General features: G+C 44.2%; 2 protein-coding genes across 10 annotated transcripts in view; both read right to left on the reverse strand.

Annotated features, from left to right (window-relative positions):
* The window catches only part of LOC135515325 (metallophosphoesterase domain-containing protein 1-like), a 36,560-nt gene extending 33,370 nt beyond the window's left edge, over positions 1–3,190 (reverse strand). Inside the window, exon 1 of the mRNA XM_064939006.1 lies at positions 2,933–3,190. The gene's annotated coding sequence lies outside the window, so the exon portion shown is untranslated. The remainder of the gene's footprint in view (positions 1–2,932) is intronic.
* A 1,416-nt stretch (positions 3,191–4,606) lies between these two features.
* Positions 4,607–18,128, reverse strand: part of LOC135515949 (signal peptide, CUB and EGF-like domain-containing protein 1) — a 135,137-nt gene continuing 121,615 nt past the window's right edge. For 5 of the 9 annotated variants that reach the window (XM_064939838.1, XM_064939839.1, XM_064939834.1 and 2 more), the window contains 14 exons: positions 17,916–18,032; positions 16,771–16,893; positions 16,432–16,551; positions 14,546–14,644; positions 13,139–13,255; positions 12,678–12,854; positions 11,553–11,747; positions 10,632–10,793; positions 9,991–10,158; positions 9,730–9,891; positions 8,902–9,099; positions 8,531–8,683; positions 8,243–8,322; positions 4,607–7,910 (listed from right to left, as the gene is read on the reverse strand). In XM_064939838.1, coding sequence (XP_064795910.1) covers positions 7,758–7,910; positions 8,243–8,322; positions 8,531–8,683; positions 8,902–9,099; positions 9,730–9,891; positions 9,991–10,158; positions 10,632–10,793; positions 11,553–11,747; positions 12,678–12,854; positions 13,139–13,255; positions 14,546–14,644; positions 16,432–16,551; positions 16,771–16,893; positions 17,916–18,032 — 2,024 coding nt within the window. In that variant the 3' untranslated portion in view covers positions 4,607–7,757. The remainder of the gene's footprint in view (positions 7,911–8,242; positions 8,323–8,530; positions 8,684–8,901; positions 9,100–9,729; positions 9,892–9,990; positions 10,159–10,631; positions 10,794–11,552; positions 11,748–12,677; positions 12,855–13,138; positions 13,256–14,545; positions 14,645–16,431; positions 16,552–16,770; positions 16,894–17,915; positions 18,033–18,128) is intronic. The other 4 variants (XM_064939840.1, XM_064939835.1, XM_064939833.1 and 1 more) reach the window with 2 other exon arrangements.

Here is an 18,128-nt window from a genome sequence, read left to right on the forward strand (position 1 = left end):
TGCCAACAGTCCTCACACTGAGTGAATGAGAGCAGAAGGGTGCATTGGCAGATGCTGAGAGCATGGAACACAGTGAGAATAGAAGAGGATTACACTGGGACTAGGAACAAAGGGACAGGGCCGTATTAACATGAACAGGACCTTGTCTACAGGAAGAATGATGAAGAAAGATGTAGCAGAGAACATGGTGAAGAGGGACGGTTTGATAAATGAATAGGCGTGAGGCGGAATTGATTGATGCACACTCTTCTTCGGCACAGACGACACACTCAGATTTAACGACTGTGAGAAGCAGTCCCATAAAATTGTGTGACAATGTTCCTTCGTTTCACTGGTAGGCTATTCCACGCCCTGGTACGGACACACACCATTAGTCATGTATGTTGGTTAGATTCTTTATGCTGTGTAAAAATGGACTGTGTATGTGTGTGTGCGTGTGTGTGTGTGTGTGTGTGTGTCTAGGCTACAAGTCCTGTTGACAGGCTATGACTGATTCCTACAAGGCTATAGCATATAGCACTGAGTGTGCACGTCTGGCTGACTTTGAACTTGACAAGGCATTGGCAGAATTCACCCGTGTCCCATGTTAACAAAGTGAGAGAGGGGCACATGCATTAAAGGAGAACCACTCTGTCAAATGAAGAGAACAAACATTACAAGATCCACATTTGGGAAAGTAATTCACATCTGGTTAATAAGGCAATTAAGTAATTCCAAGTAATCTCGCATAAACAAGTTGATTTGAGGCATTTATATGAAGGTTTAGTTTCTTGTTTTCACAACAATCGTCATTAATTTTAATTATATCCAGTTATCTCACTAAATCTTACTAAACTAAATTACAAACAAATCAATGAAATCAGATATAATGTCAAGCCTTTATTCTTGGGTGTTAGCCTACTTCAGAAGGCTATTTTGTGTAGTTTAGAAGAGCATAGTCACCAAAACACAAAGGCATGGAGATTAAATAGTTGTCTTTGTCTTTCTAAATGTGAATAATATAAACTTAAAATGTATATTCGTAAGACATTGCTTTTTTGGGTGTTAGAATTCAATTTAGTTGTAGTTAGGACCCCAAGTAAACACTCATCAACCGCTTGAGGGGTTGTTGGCAGAGCTGTTCTGAAACTTGATTATGGCATTGACCAGATAAATATAGGCTATGTAGCATTTCATGGTTCTTTGTGGCATTGACCAGATAGATATAGGCTATGTAGCATACTGTGGTTCTGCTATTTGGATCTAGCATCAAACAGAGAGAAATGTGATACATTGCATTCACAAATGATTCATACCCCTTGACTTATTCCACATTTTGTTGTGTTACAGCTTGAATTCAAATACCCCATAATCACAAAGTGAAAATATGTTTTTAGAAATGTTTCCACATTTATTGAAAATGAAATACAGAACTATCAGAAATATTTACATAAGTATTCACACCCCTGAGTCAATACTTTGTTGAAGCCACTTTGGCAGTGATCACAGCTGAGTCTTTCTGGGTAAGTCTCGAAGAGCTTTCCACACCTGGATTGTGCAACATTTGCCCATTATCATTTTCAAAATTCTTCAAGCTCTGTCAAATAGGTTGTTGATCATTGCTAGACAACCATTTTCAAGCCTTGCCATAGATTTACATGTAGATTTAAGTCAAAACTGTAACTCGGCAACTCAGGAACATTCACTGTATCCTTGATAAGCTCCATTACGTTTATTTTTAACCATGAAAAACTCCTGTCCTTAACGATTTACAATCATACTCATAAGATGATGCAGCCACCACTACGCTTGAAAATATGGAGAGTGGTACTCAGTAATGTGTTGTATTGGATTTTCTCCAAACATAACACTTTGTATTCATACAAAAAGGTAATTGCTTTGCCACATTTTTTCAGTATTACTTTATTGCCATGTTGCAAACAGGATGCATGTTTTGTAATATGTTTATTCTGTACAGGCTTCCGTCTTTTCACTCTGTCAATTAGGTTAGTATTGTGGAGTAACTACAATGTTGTTGAGCCATCCTGAGTTTTCTCCTATCACAGCCATTCAACTCTGTAAATGTTTTAAAGTCACCATTGGCCTCATAGTAGAAATCCCGGAGTAGTTTCCTTCCTCTCCGGTAACTGAGTTTGTTAGGAAGGATGCCTGTATCTTTGTTGTGACTGGGTGTATTGATACACTATCCAAAGTGTAATTAATAACTTCACCATTCTCAAAGGTATATAGATGCAATGTCTTTTTTTTACCCATCTACCGATAGGTGCCCATCTTTGAGAGGCATTGGAAAACCTCCCTGGTCTTTGTGGTTGAATCTGTGTTTGAAATTCACTACTCTACTGAGGGACCTTACATATAATTGTATGTGTGGAATACAGAGATGAGGTAGTCTTTCCACAATATTATGTGACTTGTTAAGATAATTTACTCCTAAATGTATTTAGGCTTGCCATAACAAAGGAGTTGAATGCTTATTGACTGAAGAGGTTTCAGCTTTTAATTTTTTATTAATTTGTAAAAACATAATTCCACGTTGACATTATGGGGTATTGTGTGTAGGCCAGTACCAACAAAATCTGTATTTAATCAATTATAAACTCAGGCTGTAACACAAGAAAATGTGGAAAAAGTCAAGGGTTGTGAATACTTCCTGAAGACACTGTACATAATGAAAACAATCTGGTGGTCAAGCTAACACAGAGAGGAGAGTGGCATTGTCCGAAATCACCATCTTGGACTAGATTTACTAGACTTTAGGCTACGTGAAGTAAAAAAACAAAAACATTTCCGATATAAAAAAATACACATTAGAATAGAATCGAAATCAAGAATCTCTATTTCGGATTGTCATCGTACTAATCCTGTAGCCTGCTATGCAAAACATAGGCAACACCAATTTGCATGCAAGCAGCCACCGCGGCATCTAACCTACCTGCGTTCGCCCGGTCTCCCGGTCCGATGAGCTGAGCCTGTCAGGTTAGGGATGGACCAGTGAAGTCCCGTGGGTCTGATAGAGGAGCGGACAGCGGAGAGGGAGCAGCTAGCGAGTTGCGCTGGTCTGTTTGAAAGTGCAGCGCGTGGTGCACCTGGTTTGCGCTTTGGCTCTCGTGGAAACACTTCATCTCCCGCCTCTTGTGCTGAATGTGCTCGAGCTCTGTGTCTTCCCGCCTCTCCCTGATATGTTCTGGAGCCTTCTGTTGGATGAACAGCTCAATGAAAATGTGCAAAGGGGAGGTCTGAGCACGAATCAATTCATGTCTGACAGACAGTTTGAGCTGTACAATATCAGAGATTCGTCTCTGTTTTTCTATCATGTCCATCTATCACAGATGCAGAATTAAACTGCATTTCATTAAGATCAATTAAGATCAATGTAGAACCAACAATTACATACATTTTACTTTATATTCTCACATTTGGCCTAGTTTCATCCTTACCATAGCCCTGTGTTTCTCTAACCTATTCTGGATTAGTTTACCCCAAACCAGTCCCACTAATTTTTATGTATTGTAGTACAAGTACACCCGGTCAACTAATCATTAGGCTATTTGAATCGGTTGTACTAGTTCTGGAATACATCAAATACATTGCAAGGTGTCATGATGGATGTCTGCAACCCAACTGACCTTGGCTTCAGGGGAACTTTTCATTATTTTCAACAGATTACAGTTGCAAAACAATGATATGAAAATGTATTCTCCTTAACCTACATTGACCGTTTTACAAATAGGAATGGCTCCAAAAGTACACCTACAATTTATAAGAATTATCATGTTGCAAATGTGGACATAGAATAGTTATTGAGTAGGCATAGCTGATGTCTTTATAATTTGTGTAAATGCGACACCGTCTGGTTAAACATATGTTGCCTTTGGAGACTAGGGCCTATTACTAAACTCAACTACTCTTGAAAACATTATTTAAAAGAAGAAGCTGAAGTCAATGAACAACAAACTAGATGTCCTCAATCTAAACTCTGACTTTAATTCATACACAATGAACATAAAAAACGGATGCCGGTGCTGAAAAATAAATATTGTAAGAAAAGAGGAGAGGCATGAAGATAAGACCTAATCTACACATTTACCACTCTCTCATTTGCCTGGAGATTCTCAGCATTGATAAAGTCCTGTAAAGTTCAAAAGAAATTACCAGATTTGGCTGTCAGATTCATTTAATGCTGCAGCTAATGTAAGAAACCAAAATGCTAACGTCGCTGTGATGTGAATTCAGCCAGACTTCTTACACAGCCTCCAATAGGTTCTTCCAATAGATGCAGATTTATAGAATAAAGGTGCAGAGAAGGGATAATTGAATACTGCATTTATGTGCTCAAGACCAAAGGAAAAATAAAATAAATATCTTACAAGAAAATGAACTTTGACTCAGTGTCAATTTGCACTTTGGGTTGTGTGTTGTCTATATCCTCAGAACCGTTATCCTCATTTTGAAATAAGGGCAATATAGGCACAGTCAGCTACATATTTCAGTGTGTGTAAGGTGCCCTGCAGTCACCCATGGAGACAAAAGATGCTAGATAATATAGAAAAGGGCAAAGTAAGGTGTAACAAGTAACATTTAAACAAGGGAAGATCACAGAGCATGGTGGAGTTGTTCTTCTGCTACTGTTTTATTTGAATTTGTTCTTTACTGGATTTTCATGGACCAAACAATGGCAAAACACTGTGATACAGTTTCTCTCTTTGGGTACAACCGACTAACACAAACGTAAAAATTATCCCTCTATAAAATGGACTAAAGTACCTACATACAGTATCTCTCTTTCTCCACCTCGATCTCACAAGCTACTCACACACGGACACAAGCTGTCTCATTCTCTCACACACATACACAGAACATACACTCTTTCTGTATCACACTGTCTCACACACGCACACACACACACACACACACACACACACACACACACACACACACACACACACACACACACACACACACACACACACACACACACACACACACACACAATAGAATAGAATACATTCTCCGGAAAAGTCAGTCATACATGGTTTTGCATTCCATACCGATTTTCATCATCATCATCATCATCATCATCATCAAACACACTAAACGCCCAAAACATCCCTCAACAGGAAGTGGGCGCACCGTACCAACATTAGCTACACCTCTGCGGGCGGCAACCATTTTGAGTGGACTGAGTGGACAAACACCTTGGTTGCATCTGAAAACATTATTAGCTGTCAAATCCATGCTTCCTCCACCCTTGTTAGCTCAAATCCACTCAAAGCTCATTGGAGGAGAGGTTGCAAGGTCCTTCCCCCGGACCACCTCCTCCAATGAGCTTTGCTTTGAAGACCAGTAACATTTTCTGACACAACCCTACATGGGCCAAGTTATCATTCTGATTTGAGAGATTTTTGTAATGTCCTTGTGTAGAGATTCTGTCAAACAGAACACTGACACCTCATCAGAAGAAATTGCTCTACACACAACAGTGGGGGTCACAATTAGACTGGGATGAACAGGTCCTGGATCAGTGCTAGGGCACAATGCAGAATTTATGAATGAGTGACTATATCTGTTCCCATATCATTGGCCTTCAGTATATGGCCTCTAGGTAAGAAGATACAAGCCAGATAATTATGCTTATCATTCTTGTGCCCAGCACAAAGAATTTAAGTTGTTTATAACCGTGTAGTAGTGGAGTATTAGCAGTTTAATAGGTGTGTAATAGATGTACTGTTTATAAAAAGGGTGGCTCGAGCCCTGAATGCTGATTGGCTGACAGCCGTGGTATATCAGACATTATAAACTGGGTGGTTCGAGCCCTGAATGCTGATTGGCTGACAGGTATATCAGACCGTATGCCACGGGTATGACAAAACATTTATTTCTACTGCTGTAATTACGTCGGTAACCAGTTTATAATGGCAATAAGGCACCTCAGGAGTTTGTGGTATATTGCCAATATACCACAGCTAAGGGTTGTGTCCAGGCACTCCGCGTTGCGTCGTGCAGAGAACAGACCTTAGCCGTGGTATATTGGCCATATACCACACCCCCTCGGGCCTTATTGCTTAGACAGACTCTGCTGGGAGAGTGTTATAAGGGGGAGAACAATGAAAGTAATATTTTGTCAGAACGTTTTACTATTTGAGGTCAGTTTGGGCTCTTTCTGGGTTATGGTTACAGTTGCAAGTGCTATGTACATACAGATACTCTCATAGACATCACAATACTTTCAAACCGACCTCTGTCTCTCTGCTACTACATTCACCTCCAAATCAACAGTCTCGTCATCATACAATACATATTTTCTCCACTTGCATTGTGCAGAAATATAAACAAACTAACAGATGTGTTATAGATATTAAATCAACAGTCTAGGTTGATGACTTACAGAAACTGGGAGAAGTCCAAATAGGACAGATTGAGAGTGGACACTCGTAAAAAGCAGGTGGTTTTGAGTGTGCACTTAGTGCCATCATTAAAGAAGCTTTACACAAAACACCCCTTTCCTCTGGCAGCTAGTCACGAGGGTCTTAAAGGGATGAGGCAGAGTTAGGAGATGGGAGCACACACACAACTAAAATAGTAGTGGGTCATTAAGGACATTTCCCTTTAAATTATTACTTACTGGCAATACTGCTTTTCAGGCCAAATGGGTGGATTTGATGGTGTCTGTCTAAAGATATTGAATGCTGTTTTTTTTGTTGTGAGAACAAAAGGGGACATATTTTTGTCTCTCTCTTTGCTACAACCAAGGTGAAACATTTCTATACAACACAAAACATAAGGAATAATGTAACTTAGATTTTTTTCTACAGTTCACAATATAAAATTCAAGTGCAATTAAAGTTCCAAATATGAGTTACATCACATACATTTCTCTCTATAGCAACGTCTGTTACTTGCAGGTAGTTTTTTTCATCTTCTTATATATCTGTCAAAATAAAATTAAAAAGCGACTTTTTTGAAAATCAAACTTATTCGTTCACTGTACTCAGTTTGAGGTGGAATGGTCTGGGATGCTGAAATTAGAAATGTCTTTCGAAACGATTTCCCATGTGAAAATGTGGATGTAAAATATGATTTAAGTGCACCAATCGTTTTCTTTTTTGTGTGTGCACGCCAGGGGCCTTTTAAAATAACACAATAACGATACATCAATGTACCTGCGTGTGACGTCACTCTCACACACCATCTACGTGCACATACGTATGCTCACACAAACACAAATATACATACGTACATACATACACATACATTTTACTTGTAGCCAACATGTCTGTATACGTACATATATATCAAACATCCATGTTGTGGGCTTCTGCAAGTTCTAACACATATAAATATAACCAAAACAACAACAACAACAACACAAAAACAAACCAAACCAAAACAGAAGTACAGGGGGGAAGCTGGAAATGAGGACTGCAGACAAAAAGAGGGAGACGGTTCTCTGTTCCTGTGCAGGGAATGCTGGGATAGCGAGCACGAGGAACTCCTGGTAGGGTTGGGGGGTGTAAGAGAAGTATAGGGGTGTAGAAGAAGTGTTTCAGAGTAGAGGGGGTGTAGAAGAGAGGGATAGATTGGCGGGTTGGGTTGTAGGAGAGATGTAAGGGTATAGACGTGGGGGAGTAGAAGACATATGAGGATGTTGACAGGGGTAAGGACGTAGGTGAAGAGGCGGGAGGAGTAGACGGTGGAAAGGGGACGTTGGATAAGCATAAGGGGTAAGCGTCTGGGTAACAAACAGGGGGCGTGGCAGTTTATTTGTACGGCCGTAGGAAACGTGTGACTTTGGAGCGCAGCAGCTTGATGAACGAGCGGGGGAACATGTCTTTGGACTCCTGTGCCGTGTACCTGAAGTAGTTCTGGGGGTGAGCCAGAACATCAAACAGGGCTTTGATCAGTTTTTTATCCTGCAGGGAGGAGAGGGGGAGGGAGAGACAGAGAGACAGACGGAGGAGGGTGTTATCAGTGAAGATTTTTCTTTTACCTTTATTTAACTAGACAAGTTAGTTAAGAACAAATTATTATTTACAATGATGGCCTACCAGGGAAGAGTGGGTTAACTTCCTAGTTCAGGGGCAGAACGACAGATTTTTACCTTGCCAGCTCGGTTACTGGCCCAACACTCTAACCACTAGGCTACCCGATACGCCTCGAGATAATATACTGTACACTGTATAGTAGTATCTATTAATTACAAAACATAATATACAGTAATTGGACATAATGGAGAGTTGCTTACTTTCAGTATCTCTTGGTGATTCTCTGATGCGTAGAGTCTGCCGTCCCGGACAATGTCCTCTATCAGCTGCTGGTAGTCCTCTACAAAACAACAGACAGGATGAAAAACATCGTTACGGCATTCAGCATTCAGCTGGCTGCCGCCTGCCGCCTTTTCACTCAAAGTGTACTAATATTCCACCATCAAACACACCGTGTCACGCTGTACATTATAGTTGACTTAATAAGGCACAGGTGAATGTTAGGGAGTCTGAGGAGCTTAGAAGTGTAGAAGTTACAGCAGACTGACCATCGTAGGTGACATAAGGGACTTGGAAGCCCTTGCCGCTGTTGCCCTCATTGGACTTGAATTGAATCCAGAGCTTGCGTGAGCGGGAGGTGAAGGCGATTGGTCGCTCGTACGTCTGACACGTCTCATAGGTGGTGATGGAGGTGGGCAGAGCTAAGGGAAGAAGAGGAAGGGGCTAAATGTAATTGACAGACAGATGGACCAACCAAGAGTTTGGAATCAGCTGAAATAATACTTGATGAATATTAAAATAGCAAGATAGACTAACTACAATTAATGTAATAATCGAATTGGCTGGCTAGCTGATGAAATTAAATATCACGCTGTCTGATTGGCTGGCACATTAACGATGACTTTCTGGTTGTGCGTACCACTCTTCCTCATGACGAGCACGTCTCCACACTCGTCTTCGATGGGAAGGAAGATCTCAGGCACCACGATGAGGATGCGTCTCTTGTGAGGGGGGTTGATGGTCCAGATACAGTCTACATTGGACGGGTAGTCCCCGGGGTAGTTAGGAGACTCAATAAATCCTGTAAAGTCCCCCAGCTCACCGCCACACACCTGGTCTGAGACAGGGAGAAGAGACTTGGATGAGGCAGGGTGCACTGGAGACCATGGCTTTGAATTGAACTAATTTAGCAGCAAGGAACACATTTATAGCTTAGAGCAATGGTTCCCAAACTGTGGGGTGAGGTCCAGATCAAGCCCATGTCAGCTACTGTTTTTATATTTAGGTTTTTTAGTCCATAGATATTGTTGTAATTTTTTTTGTCACTCAAATATCACATGAATACACATTAGACATGGAAAAATGTATAGGATTGCATGAAAATGTGCTTAAAAACTACAACATTTTCTTGACAAAATGTGTAGAATTGCAGGAAATACGCTTTAAACCTGCAAGAGAGGTGTGAACAGTTTGTCATGAACAGTGCCTGTGCCCATAGAAATAGACGTGGCACGTGCACGGGATGTTCCCAAATGCTGGAAGGAAGACCCTGAGTGAAAAAGTTTGGGAATTCTTGGCTTAAGAGTACACAGAGGAAACTGAAATGTTTTAGCAGGTGTCACACCAAGACAACTTGTCATTTGTGGGCTATGGTCTAACGAGATGTCACACTTAAATCAGTCCTCTAACCATGTGCAACAGTAAAATAACTCACTGCCCTAATGAACTAATGTGAGACTGGCCTTACTCTTGCAGTGAGAGACGTTGGTGGCTCCGTCAAAGTCGGTGGTGGTGTTGCCAGGGCAGGTGATGCAGTAGTTCTGTCCAAACTCTGACTGGTAGGTACCGGCTGGGCAGCGGATACAGCGGTGGTTACTGGAGTTGTAGTGGTGTCCAGGAGCACAGTGGACTACGGAGAGAAACACACACAGACACAAACATGAGAGTAATACACACACACACACACACACATTCTCTCTCTCTCTCTCTCTCTCTCTCTCTCTGTTACCTTTGGCCTCACAGTCCCTGAAGGCGACAGAGCCCTCGTACTTGGTCATGAGGCCCCCTCCACAGGAGAAGCAGAGTACACGGCCAGGCTCTGGCTGGAAGGAGCCCAGGGGACAGGGGTTACAGGGACGGAACCCATCTGGCGAATACTGACCAGCCGGACACTGGCCTGGGAGAGGTGGAGAGAGGGAGAGGTTTAACAAGGCTCTATAACGTACACCTCTTCAACTGACCTATAATGTTGGAAGTAGAACTCCAATGTCTCATGAGATGGAGTCAGTTCCAGAGTACCGCTGGTGAGGTTTTGAAATCCCTTGTGAATCAAAAGACAACACCCAACGTGGGACTCGAACCCACCACGCTGAGATTAAGAGTGATCGAGCCATAGACTCCTGGTCTTTGCTGCTATCTAGAGGACAACGTGGGAAATGCCTTGAAACATGCCATGGTCTCCAAAAGAACTGGAGTGTTGTTTAACAACCACAGGGTGGAGCCAAACTACAGCAAACATAAGACGAGCACACACACACACACACACACACACACACACACACACACACACACACACACACACACACACACACACACACACACACACACACACACACACACACACACACACACACACACACACACACACACCTCCGCACTGGGAGACGTTCTTGGCCCCAGCGATGCCCTGTCCCTCGGTGCTGGGGCAGGGTTCACAGGACAGCTGGCCCATTGTGTCCTGGTATGTACCAGGGGGACACACGACACACTGATCATGGTCTCCACTATAGTACGTCCCCACACCACAGCTCACTGAGACAGGGAGAGAGACGAGAGAGACATGTTTAGCATATCATGGTATGGTATATCCCACATACACCGCATCAAACTGCAGCTGTGATGTCTAGGCCAAAGAAAACCCCAACATAGAGTGTCTTAATAGGGCGTTGGGCCGCCACGAGCCAGAACTGCTTCAATGCACCTTGTCATAGATTCTACAAGTGTCTGGAACTCTGGGACTCTGTTGGATGTGACACCGTTCTCCCATTAGAAATTCCATAATTTGGTGTTTTGTTGATGGTGGTGCTGTCTCAAGGTGCCGCTCCAGAATCTCTCTTAAGTGTTCAATGAAGGTGCATAAAGATGGAGGAATTCAGGTATGACGTCATTCTTTTTAGCACTACCCACAGAGTTCTTAAACTACGGTGTGCGACCTGGTTCAATGTGCCTGTAAATCAGCACAATCTACTTTTTTGGTTTTTCAAATTGCCGGCATCTTGGCATGCAGTTTACATCGTTGTCATGCTCATTAAACCATTCAGTGACCACTCATCCCCTATGGATGGGGGCATTGCCACGGTAGACAAAATTAATGGCCAATTGGGCCTGCCCAGCATTTTTATACATGACCGTAAGCATTGTTTAGGAATTGCTCAGGAACTGTACCTGCTTTCACTATACTTTGTATCTCTAATTTACTCAATGTTTTTCTTTATTTTGGCAGTTACCTGTATTTGGAATAGTAAGCTACAACAACTCCATATCCCAGGATGCCTTGCACATGATGCTCACCACACTTGCCGTCCCGTAAGACCTGTCCGGTGCTGCATTGCTCAACGTGCAGTGCAGGTTTCTGGGCCACCTCGTACTCGGTACCAGAGAACTGGATATAGAACTGCTGCTTGTTGATGGACTTCCTCAGGGTCCGCATGGCACTCTGTAACCTCTGCTTCATACGCTCCCTCACACACTCCACGTTACACGAGTCTGGGGCGTGGATACACACAGTCAGTACACACACACACACACACACACACACACACACACACACACACACACACACACACACACACACACACACACACACACACACACAACAACAAATGCACAGAGACCACGTTACACGAGGCTGGGGAGTGGAATACACACAGTCAGTACACACACACACACGCACACGCACACGCACACACACACACAGAGTCCACGTTACACGAGGCTGGGGAGAGGAATACACACAGTCAGTACACACACACACACACACACACACACACAACAAATGCACAGAGTCCACGTTACACGAGGCTGGGGAGTGGAATACACACAGTCAGAACACACACACACACACACACAACAAATGCACAGAGTCCACAGTACACACACACACACACACACACACACAACACAAATGCACGAGGCTGGGGAGAGGAATACACACAGTCAGTACACACACACACACACACACACACACACACACACACACACACACACACACACACACAACAAATGCACAGAGTCCACGTTACACGAGGCTGGGGAGTGGAATACACACAGTCAGTACACACACACACACACACACACACAACAAATGCACAGAGTCCACGTTACACGAGGCTGGGGTGTGGAATACACACAGTCAGTACACACACACACACACACACACGCACACGCACACACAGAGTCCACGTTACACGAGGCTGGGGTGTGGAATACACACAGTCAGTACACACACACACACACACACACGCACACGCACACACAGAGTCCACGTTACACAAGGCTGGGGAGAGGAATATACAAACACACACACTCCATATAACAGAAAACTCACATTACTCACACCCATACACCAACAGGTTACATGAGTCTAACATGTGGCATATATTCAATCAACGCACACACACACACACACACACTGACCTGAGGTTGCACAGTCACACTGACCTGAGGCTTCCTTCATCTCCATCTCAAACTCAGCTGTGATGTGGGAAACCTCTTTGGAAGGGGACTTGCGTCCACGCCGCCGCTTCTTGGACGAGTCACACTTCAGATTGACAAAGGTCACCTGGCAGTCGTCAGTACATGGGAGCGGACCCCCTGAGAAGAAGAGGGGGAGGATGATGAGGAAGAAGATAAGGAGAGAAAGTCGATAGGATGCTGTTGTGCATGGTTTAATATTGATTGTTAGTTATGTCCGGTGTAAGAGCACAGCTCAGGACACATCTAACTGTCGTTTATATTACAGCTACAGTATCTTACATCATGTATACCTTCTTAGTCTTAGTTCAGTCTGTATTACCTGATGCTGTACACTCTAAGTTAGGAGTAGCCTGTGTTATACAGTACAGTTTGTACAGTCATTTAGGAGTAGCAGGATTTACCTTGCAGACTCGGCTTGGACGTCTCTCTGTGTTTTTCCTTGTTTCTGGGTCTCAGATGACACTTGGCATCTTTGACCTTGAAGCGAGCCTTCTGCTTGATGGGCGGGGGTAACGTATCTTCATTTACATCAAGGAGAAAGACACAAATATACACTAATGGATAACCTTTTGACATCTTACAAATAACATCAGAATTAGGGACAGGAGTTTTATCCTGATCACCTGACCAACTCCGGGCCCTTAATGATGGTCCACTGCCCATGGCACATGATCACACACTTCAGAGCGCATCTCCAGGCCACCTTTATTGGTGTCCCCTGGTTGAGGTAAAGTTTAGGTCAGAGAGGAACTAACGCAGCCAAAATGCTTCATCGCGCTCTGCCTGTCTCTCTGGCAATGAAGGCAAAACCAAAAACCCACATCATCCCGGTGATCAGCAGTCCAGCCGACACCAGGGAAGAGGTAGACGGAATGTGTGTGTTTGTGTCTGTTTTGTCGGTCATGTAGTGGGTGGTCGGGATGGCTGTCCTTTTAACGAGGTGCTGGAGACAAGCAAGGGTCAGAATGTGTGTGTGTGTGTGTGGTTATGGGTACGCTGAGTGGAGAGGAAGATTGAGAGCGGAGCCAGGTAAACACACAGCACAGTGAGAGGTTCTGTCCATTAACCATTAAAACCATACACGCCAGGACAACACTGGCTCCAGTTTACTGCTGTGGAGCAGAGGCGCTGAATGGACTGAGCTGTTTGTCGTTCGGGACACCACATAGAAGCTGTCTTCATCATCATCGTTAACCGTCGTCATCATCTGCCACTTCCGTTATCAGAGCGTGAAATGATAGACCGTGATGGGAGCGTGGCTGAACCGTAAGCGAACCATATGTCTGGGGGAGCTGTGAGATTCTTAGGGGACGGTCCATGATTGGCACGCTGAGGTGAGCTGTATTTCATATCACTTAACACTCACACCCCCAGCCAGATGGTGAGTCTTTCTATCTCTCCATCTCTATCTCTCTCTCTCACACACACTCTCCATCTCCCTCTCTACCCCTCTCTCTCGTTCTCTCTCTCTCTCTCAATGCATTCCTCTGGCCGTGCGAGGGCCCTCTCCCTGTCCAAAATCTACAGAGTGCTGAAGGAAATATAGGAGTGACGATATGGCGAGCACCAAAGGCAGGGGAGTGAAGATTCCGATGGAGGGAATGAAGAAATTGAGGAATTTAAACCCACTGGCAACGGGAGAATTCAAACGATGACAACTGCATCGACGTCAAAAGGTCATGACCGAGCTGCGAGACCTTGATCTCACTGTATGTGTGTGATTTAACTAGAAGTGGTATGGTTAAATATCTTTATATTGAACAAAAGCATGACATCTCTGACTACATGTCCCATAATGCATTGCATACCTGCACAGGTGAGCAGGGCGGTGGTGGCGTTCCTCTTCTGTGGTGCCTTCCCAGGTTGCACTGGCACACCACAGCTTAGTGTGTAGCTGTTCTCAGAGTCTGGCGGGACACACACAAGTACATGTCAGTTACAACCCTGTCCATCCAAGGTCGATCCATTTAGACCAGCTCTGCTTACAGTATCCCTGTCTTCTGCCACTGGCTGACTTGTTTATGGCTATTAAACAAACAGCACTGAGGGACAGGGTGACATGGGACATGAGGAAATATGGGATTGCTGTCAAAGTGATAGAGGGGTCCGTCTGAGGAGCAGTGTGACCGAATCTCCCTGCTACGCTAACCGCTTGATGTGTGTGTGTGTGTGTGTGTGTGTTTCTCTTGGCTAGTTGAGGTTCTGATGGAGTGCGGAGGAGTAAAATACTTGTATTCGTTTTCTATGGCCTCACTTTCTCTAGTATTTAAGAGCTACAAGAGACTGCCATATGAAGTCTGCCATAAAAGAAAACGCACTCACACACACCTCAGTCTCACACACACACACACACACACACACACACACACACACACACACACACACACACACACACACAAACGCACACGTGCATAAATACACATTTCCTGAGGGATGGAGAAATTATGCACCGAATGACAGATCTATGCTCACTCATGAATGTTCACACACACACGTACACATGGACACACACAAACACACACACACATGTCTAGTCAGAAATGAGGGATGAAGACTTCAGAGCTCATAAAGCGGGACATGACTGAAGAAGACGCAGGACTTTGCGTGCAACCACAAGAATTGAAAAGCTTTCCTTCTCCCCCACATTAAGACATTCTCCAGAAAGATAAAAAAGCAATATTTTTTCACTTTATGTTTGAGAGCTATCCATCAGTCTCACACTACAGCAGCCAAACCAAACGGAGCAAACGTCTACTCAAAACAGTCCCAACAGAAATATGGCAGGCCCGATTAAAGAATGTAATTGTTTTACAGATGTTCGTCTGTGTTAAGCACATTCGCAGAAGGACCAGGGTGACTGCATTGACAGCAAATAGCTTTATAGTCATTTATAGCCTTAGGGGCAACACCAGACGAAATCACTCACTGAGTAAAATACTTTTATCTGAAATGCCCCCTGATGGATCCTTTGGCCAGTGACTGAGAAAGGTAGGTAGGTAGATAGATTAGGCCTTAATCTGAGCCCTTCACCCAAGTGGGAAACTTTCAGTGGAGCTCTGCTTGAATGGAGAGCAGTGTGAGTACTGGCATTGACCTCTAGGGGGCAGCAGAGAGTGTGGAGCGGCTGGAGCTCAGTTAATTAACCATGGATACACAGGTATTGGTCATTGATAAGAGTCAGCTGAAGACTAGCGCATCGGACTAAGCCTCACCAGACCAGTCCAGATCAGAGAAGGCAGAGGATTAATGTAGTTTAACCAGAGAAGGCAGAGGATTAATGTAGTTTAACCAGAGAAGGTAGAGGATTAATGTAGTTTAACCAGAGAAGGTAGAGGATTAATGTAGTTTAACCAGAGAAGGCAGAGGATTAATGTAGTTTAACCAGAGAAGGTAGAGGATTAATGTAGTTTAACCAGAGAAGGTAGAGGATTAATGTAGTTTAACCAGAGAAGGTAGAGGATTAATGTAGTTTAACCAGAGAAGGTAGAGGATTAATGTAGTTTAACCAGAGAAGGTAGAGGATTAATGGAGAGAAGGAGGGAGTGTAGATTGCAGATTGAGGAGAGGAGACAAGGTTAAAGTCTAGGATTCTGCTGGGAAGAAAGAGTGAAGGTTTGGTCTGAGTAAAACAGTTCCTCCATGCTGTAAGGTGTGTGTGTGTGTGTGTTCGGGTGTGTAGGACTGAGCCACGTACCTGCGAGGAAGAGTGCGTTGGACGGACAGGAGAGCGAGCACACCTCCACCCCTCCTCTCTTGTCACAGCTGAGCTGGGCGCGCGGCGCTGACTTCCCATCGGGCAAACACTTCACCGCCTCTGAGGAACATAGAGGGTCACATCACCGTGACAACCACCGACCCGTCACAGCACGAAATAAATGACACACACACGCGCACGCGCGCGCACACACACACACACACACACACACACACACACACACACACACACACACACACACACACACACACACACACACACACACACACTATGTCTATAGAAGACACACACACACACAGTAGATGTTTAGGTGCTTACCTGTGCAGTCCTTCTTGTTCCAGTGGAGTTTCTGACCGGGCGGACACAGACACTCATAGCCTCCCTGTGTGTTCACACAGCTGTGTTCACAGCTCCCGTTGTTAATGCTGCACTCATCTATGTCTGAGACACAACCAAAAAAGAATACAGTCAGAGGGTGTGTGTGTGTGCACATGTACGTGGTTGAGTATCATCAAAGTTCAGAGGGACATCATCAGACATGATGTCCCGGACCTGCTGTTTTCGACTCTCTCTCTCTACCGCACCTGCTGTCTCTAACTCTGAATGATCGGCTATGAAAAAGCCAACTGACATTTACTCCTGAGGGGTCGACCTGTTGCACCCTCTACAACCACTGTGATTATTATTATTTGTGAACGCTTGAACATCTGTGAACGTTTGAACATCTTGGCCATGTTCTGTTATAATCTCCACCCTGCACAGCCAGAAGAGGACTGGCCACCCCTCAGAGCCTGGTTCCTCTCAAGGTTCCTGCCTTTCTAAGGAGTTTTTCCTAGCCACCGTGCTTCTACATCTGCATTGCTTGCTGTTTGGGGTTTTAGGCTTTGCTTGTGGGTTTGCTGATGTAAAAAGGGCTTCATAAATACATTTGATTGATTGATCAGACAGAGCCTGTGCTTCGAGTCAGTGTGTGATGTTATCAGTGTGAGACAGACAGCTCATGTCCTCTCCGTGCTCTTAAGACAGTGGCCTGTTTAGTCTACCACTGAAGAACATGGTTGTCAGTCAGACAGGGCCAGGTGAAGTGGGATCCCAACACACACACACAGCGGTCAAGCCTACTCCCTCCGCACGACATGTGTGTGACAGGTACAACACACACACACGTGCACACACAGGCAGGGACGCAGGTGCGGAGGGCTATTCAGGGGAACTGAGGTATGAGGTTGCTTCCGGCACACACATTAAAAAACACTCTCCCTCTCTTCCTATTTCTCTCTCTCCTCCTCGCTCGCTGTCTTTCTTACTCTCTCGTTCTCTTTCTCTGTCTCTCAGGGCTTCTTAATTTGTGTCAGTCAATTCCTTTCTATCTGTCCCTCTCCATAGCTACCTGTCTGTCTAACTCTTTCTAAGTGTGTGTGTGTGTTTGCATGCAATCCCATGCACGCCTGTGTCGTACTCACCTCCGCAGTGTGTGAGGCCGTACAGAGTGTATCCTTCCTGACAGACACAGTCGAAGCTGCCAGGGTAGTTGACGCAGGTGTGGTCACAGGTCCTCTCAAAGGAACACTCGTCAATATCTGAGAGGAGAAACACAGATCGTATGTAATACTACTACACACGGGGGCTGTCCAGAATGACACTATTCCCAATATAGTGCACTACTTTTGACTACA

The sequence above is a fragment of the Oncorhynchus masou genome, chromosome 27, assembly GCF_036934945.1.
Source record: "Oncorhynchus masou masou isolate Uvic2021 chromosome 27, UVic_Omas_1.1, whole genome shotgun sequence".
NCBI classification, from domain to species: Eukaryota; Metazoa; Chordata; class Actinopteri; order Salmoniformes; family Salmonidae; genus Oncorhynchus; species Oncorhynchus masou.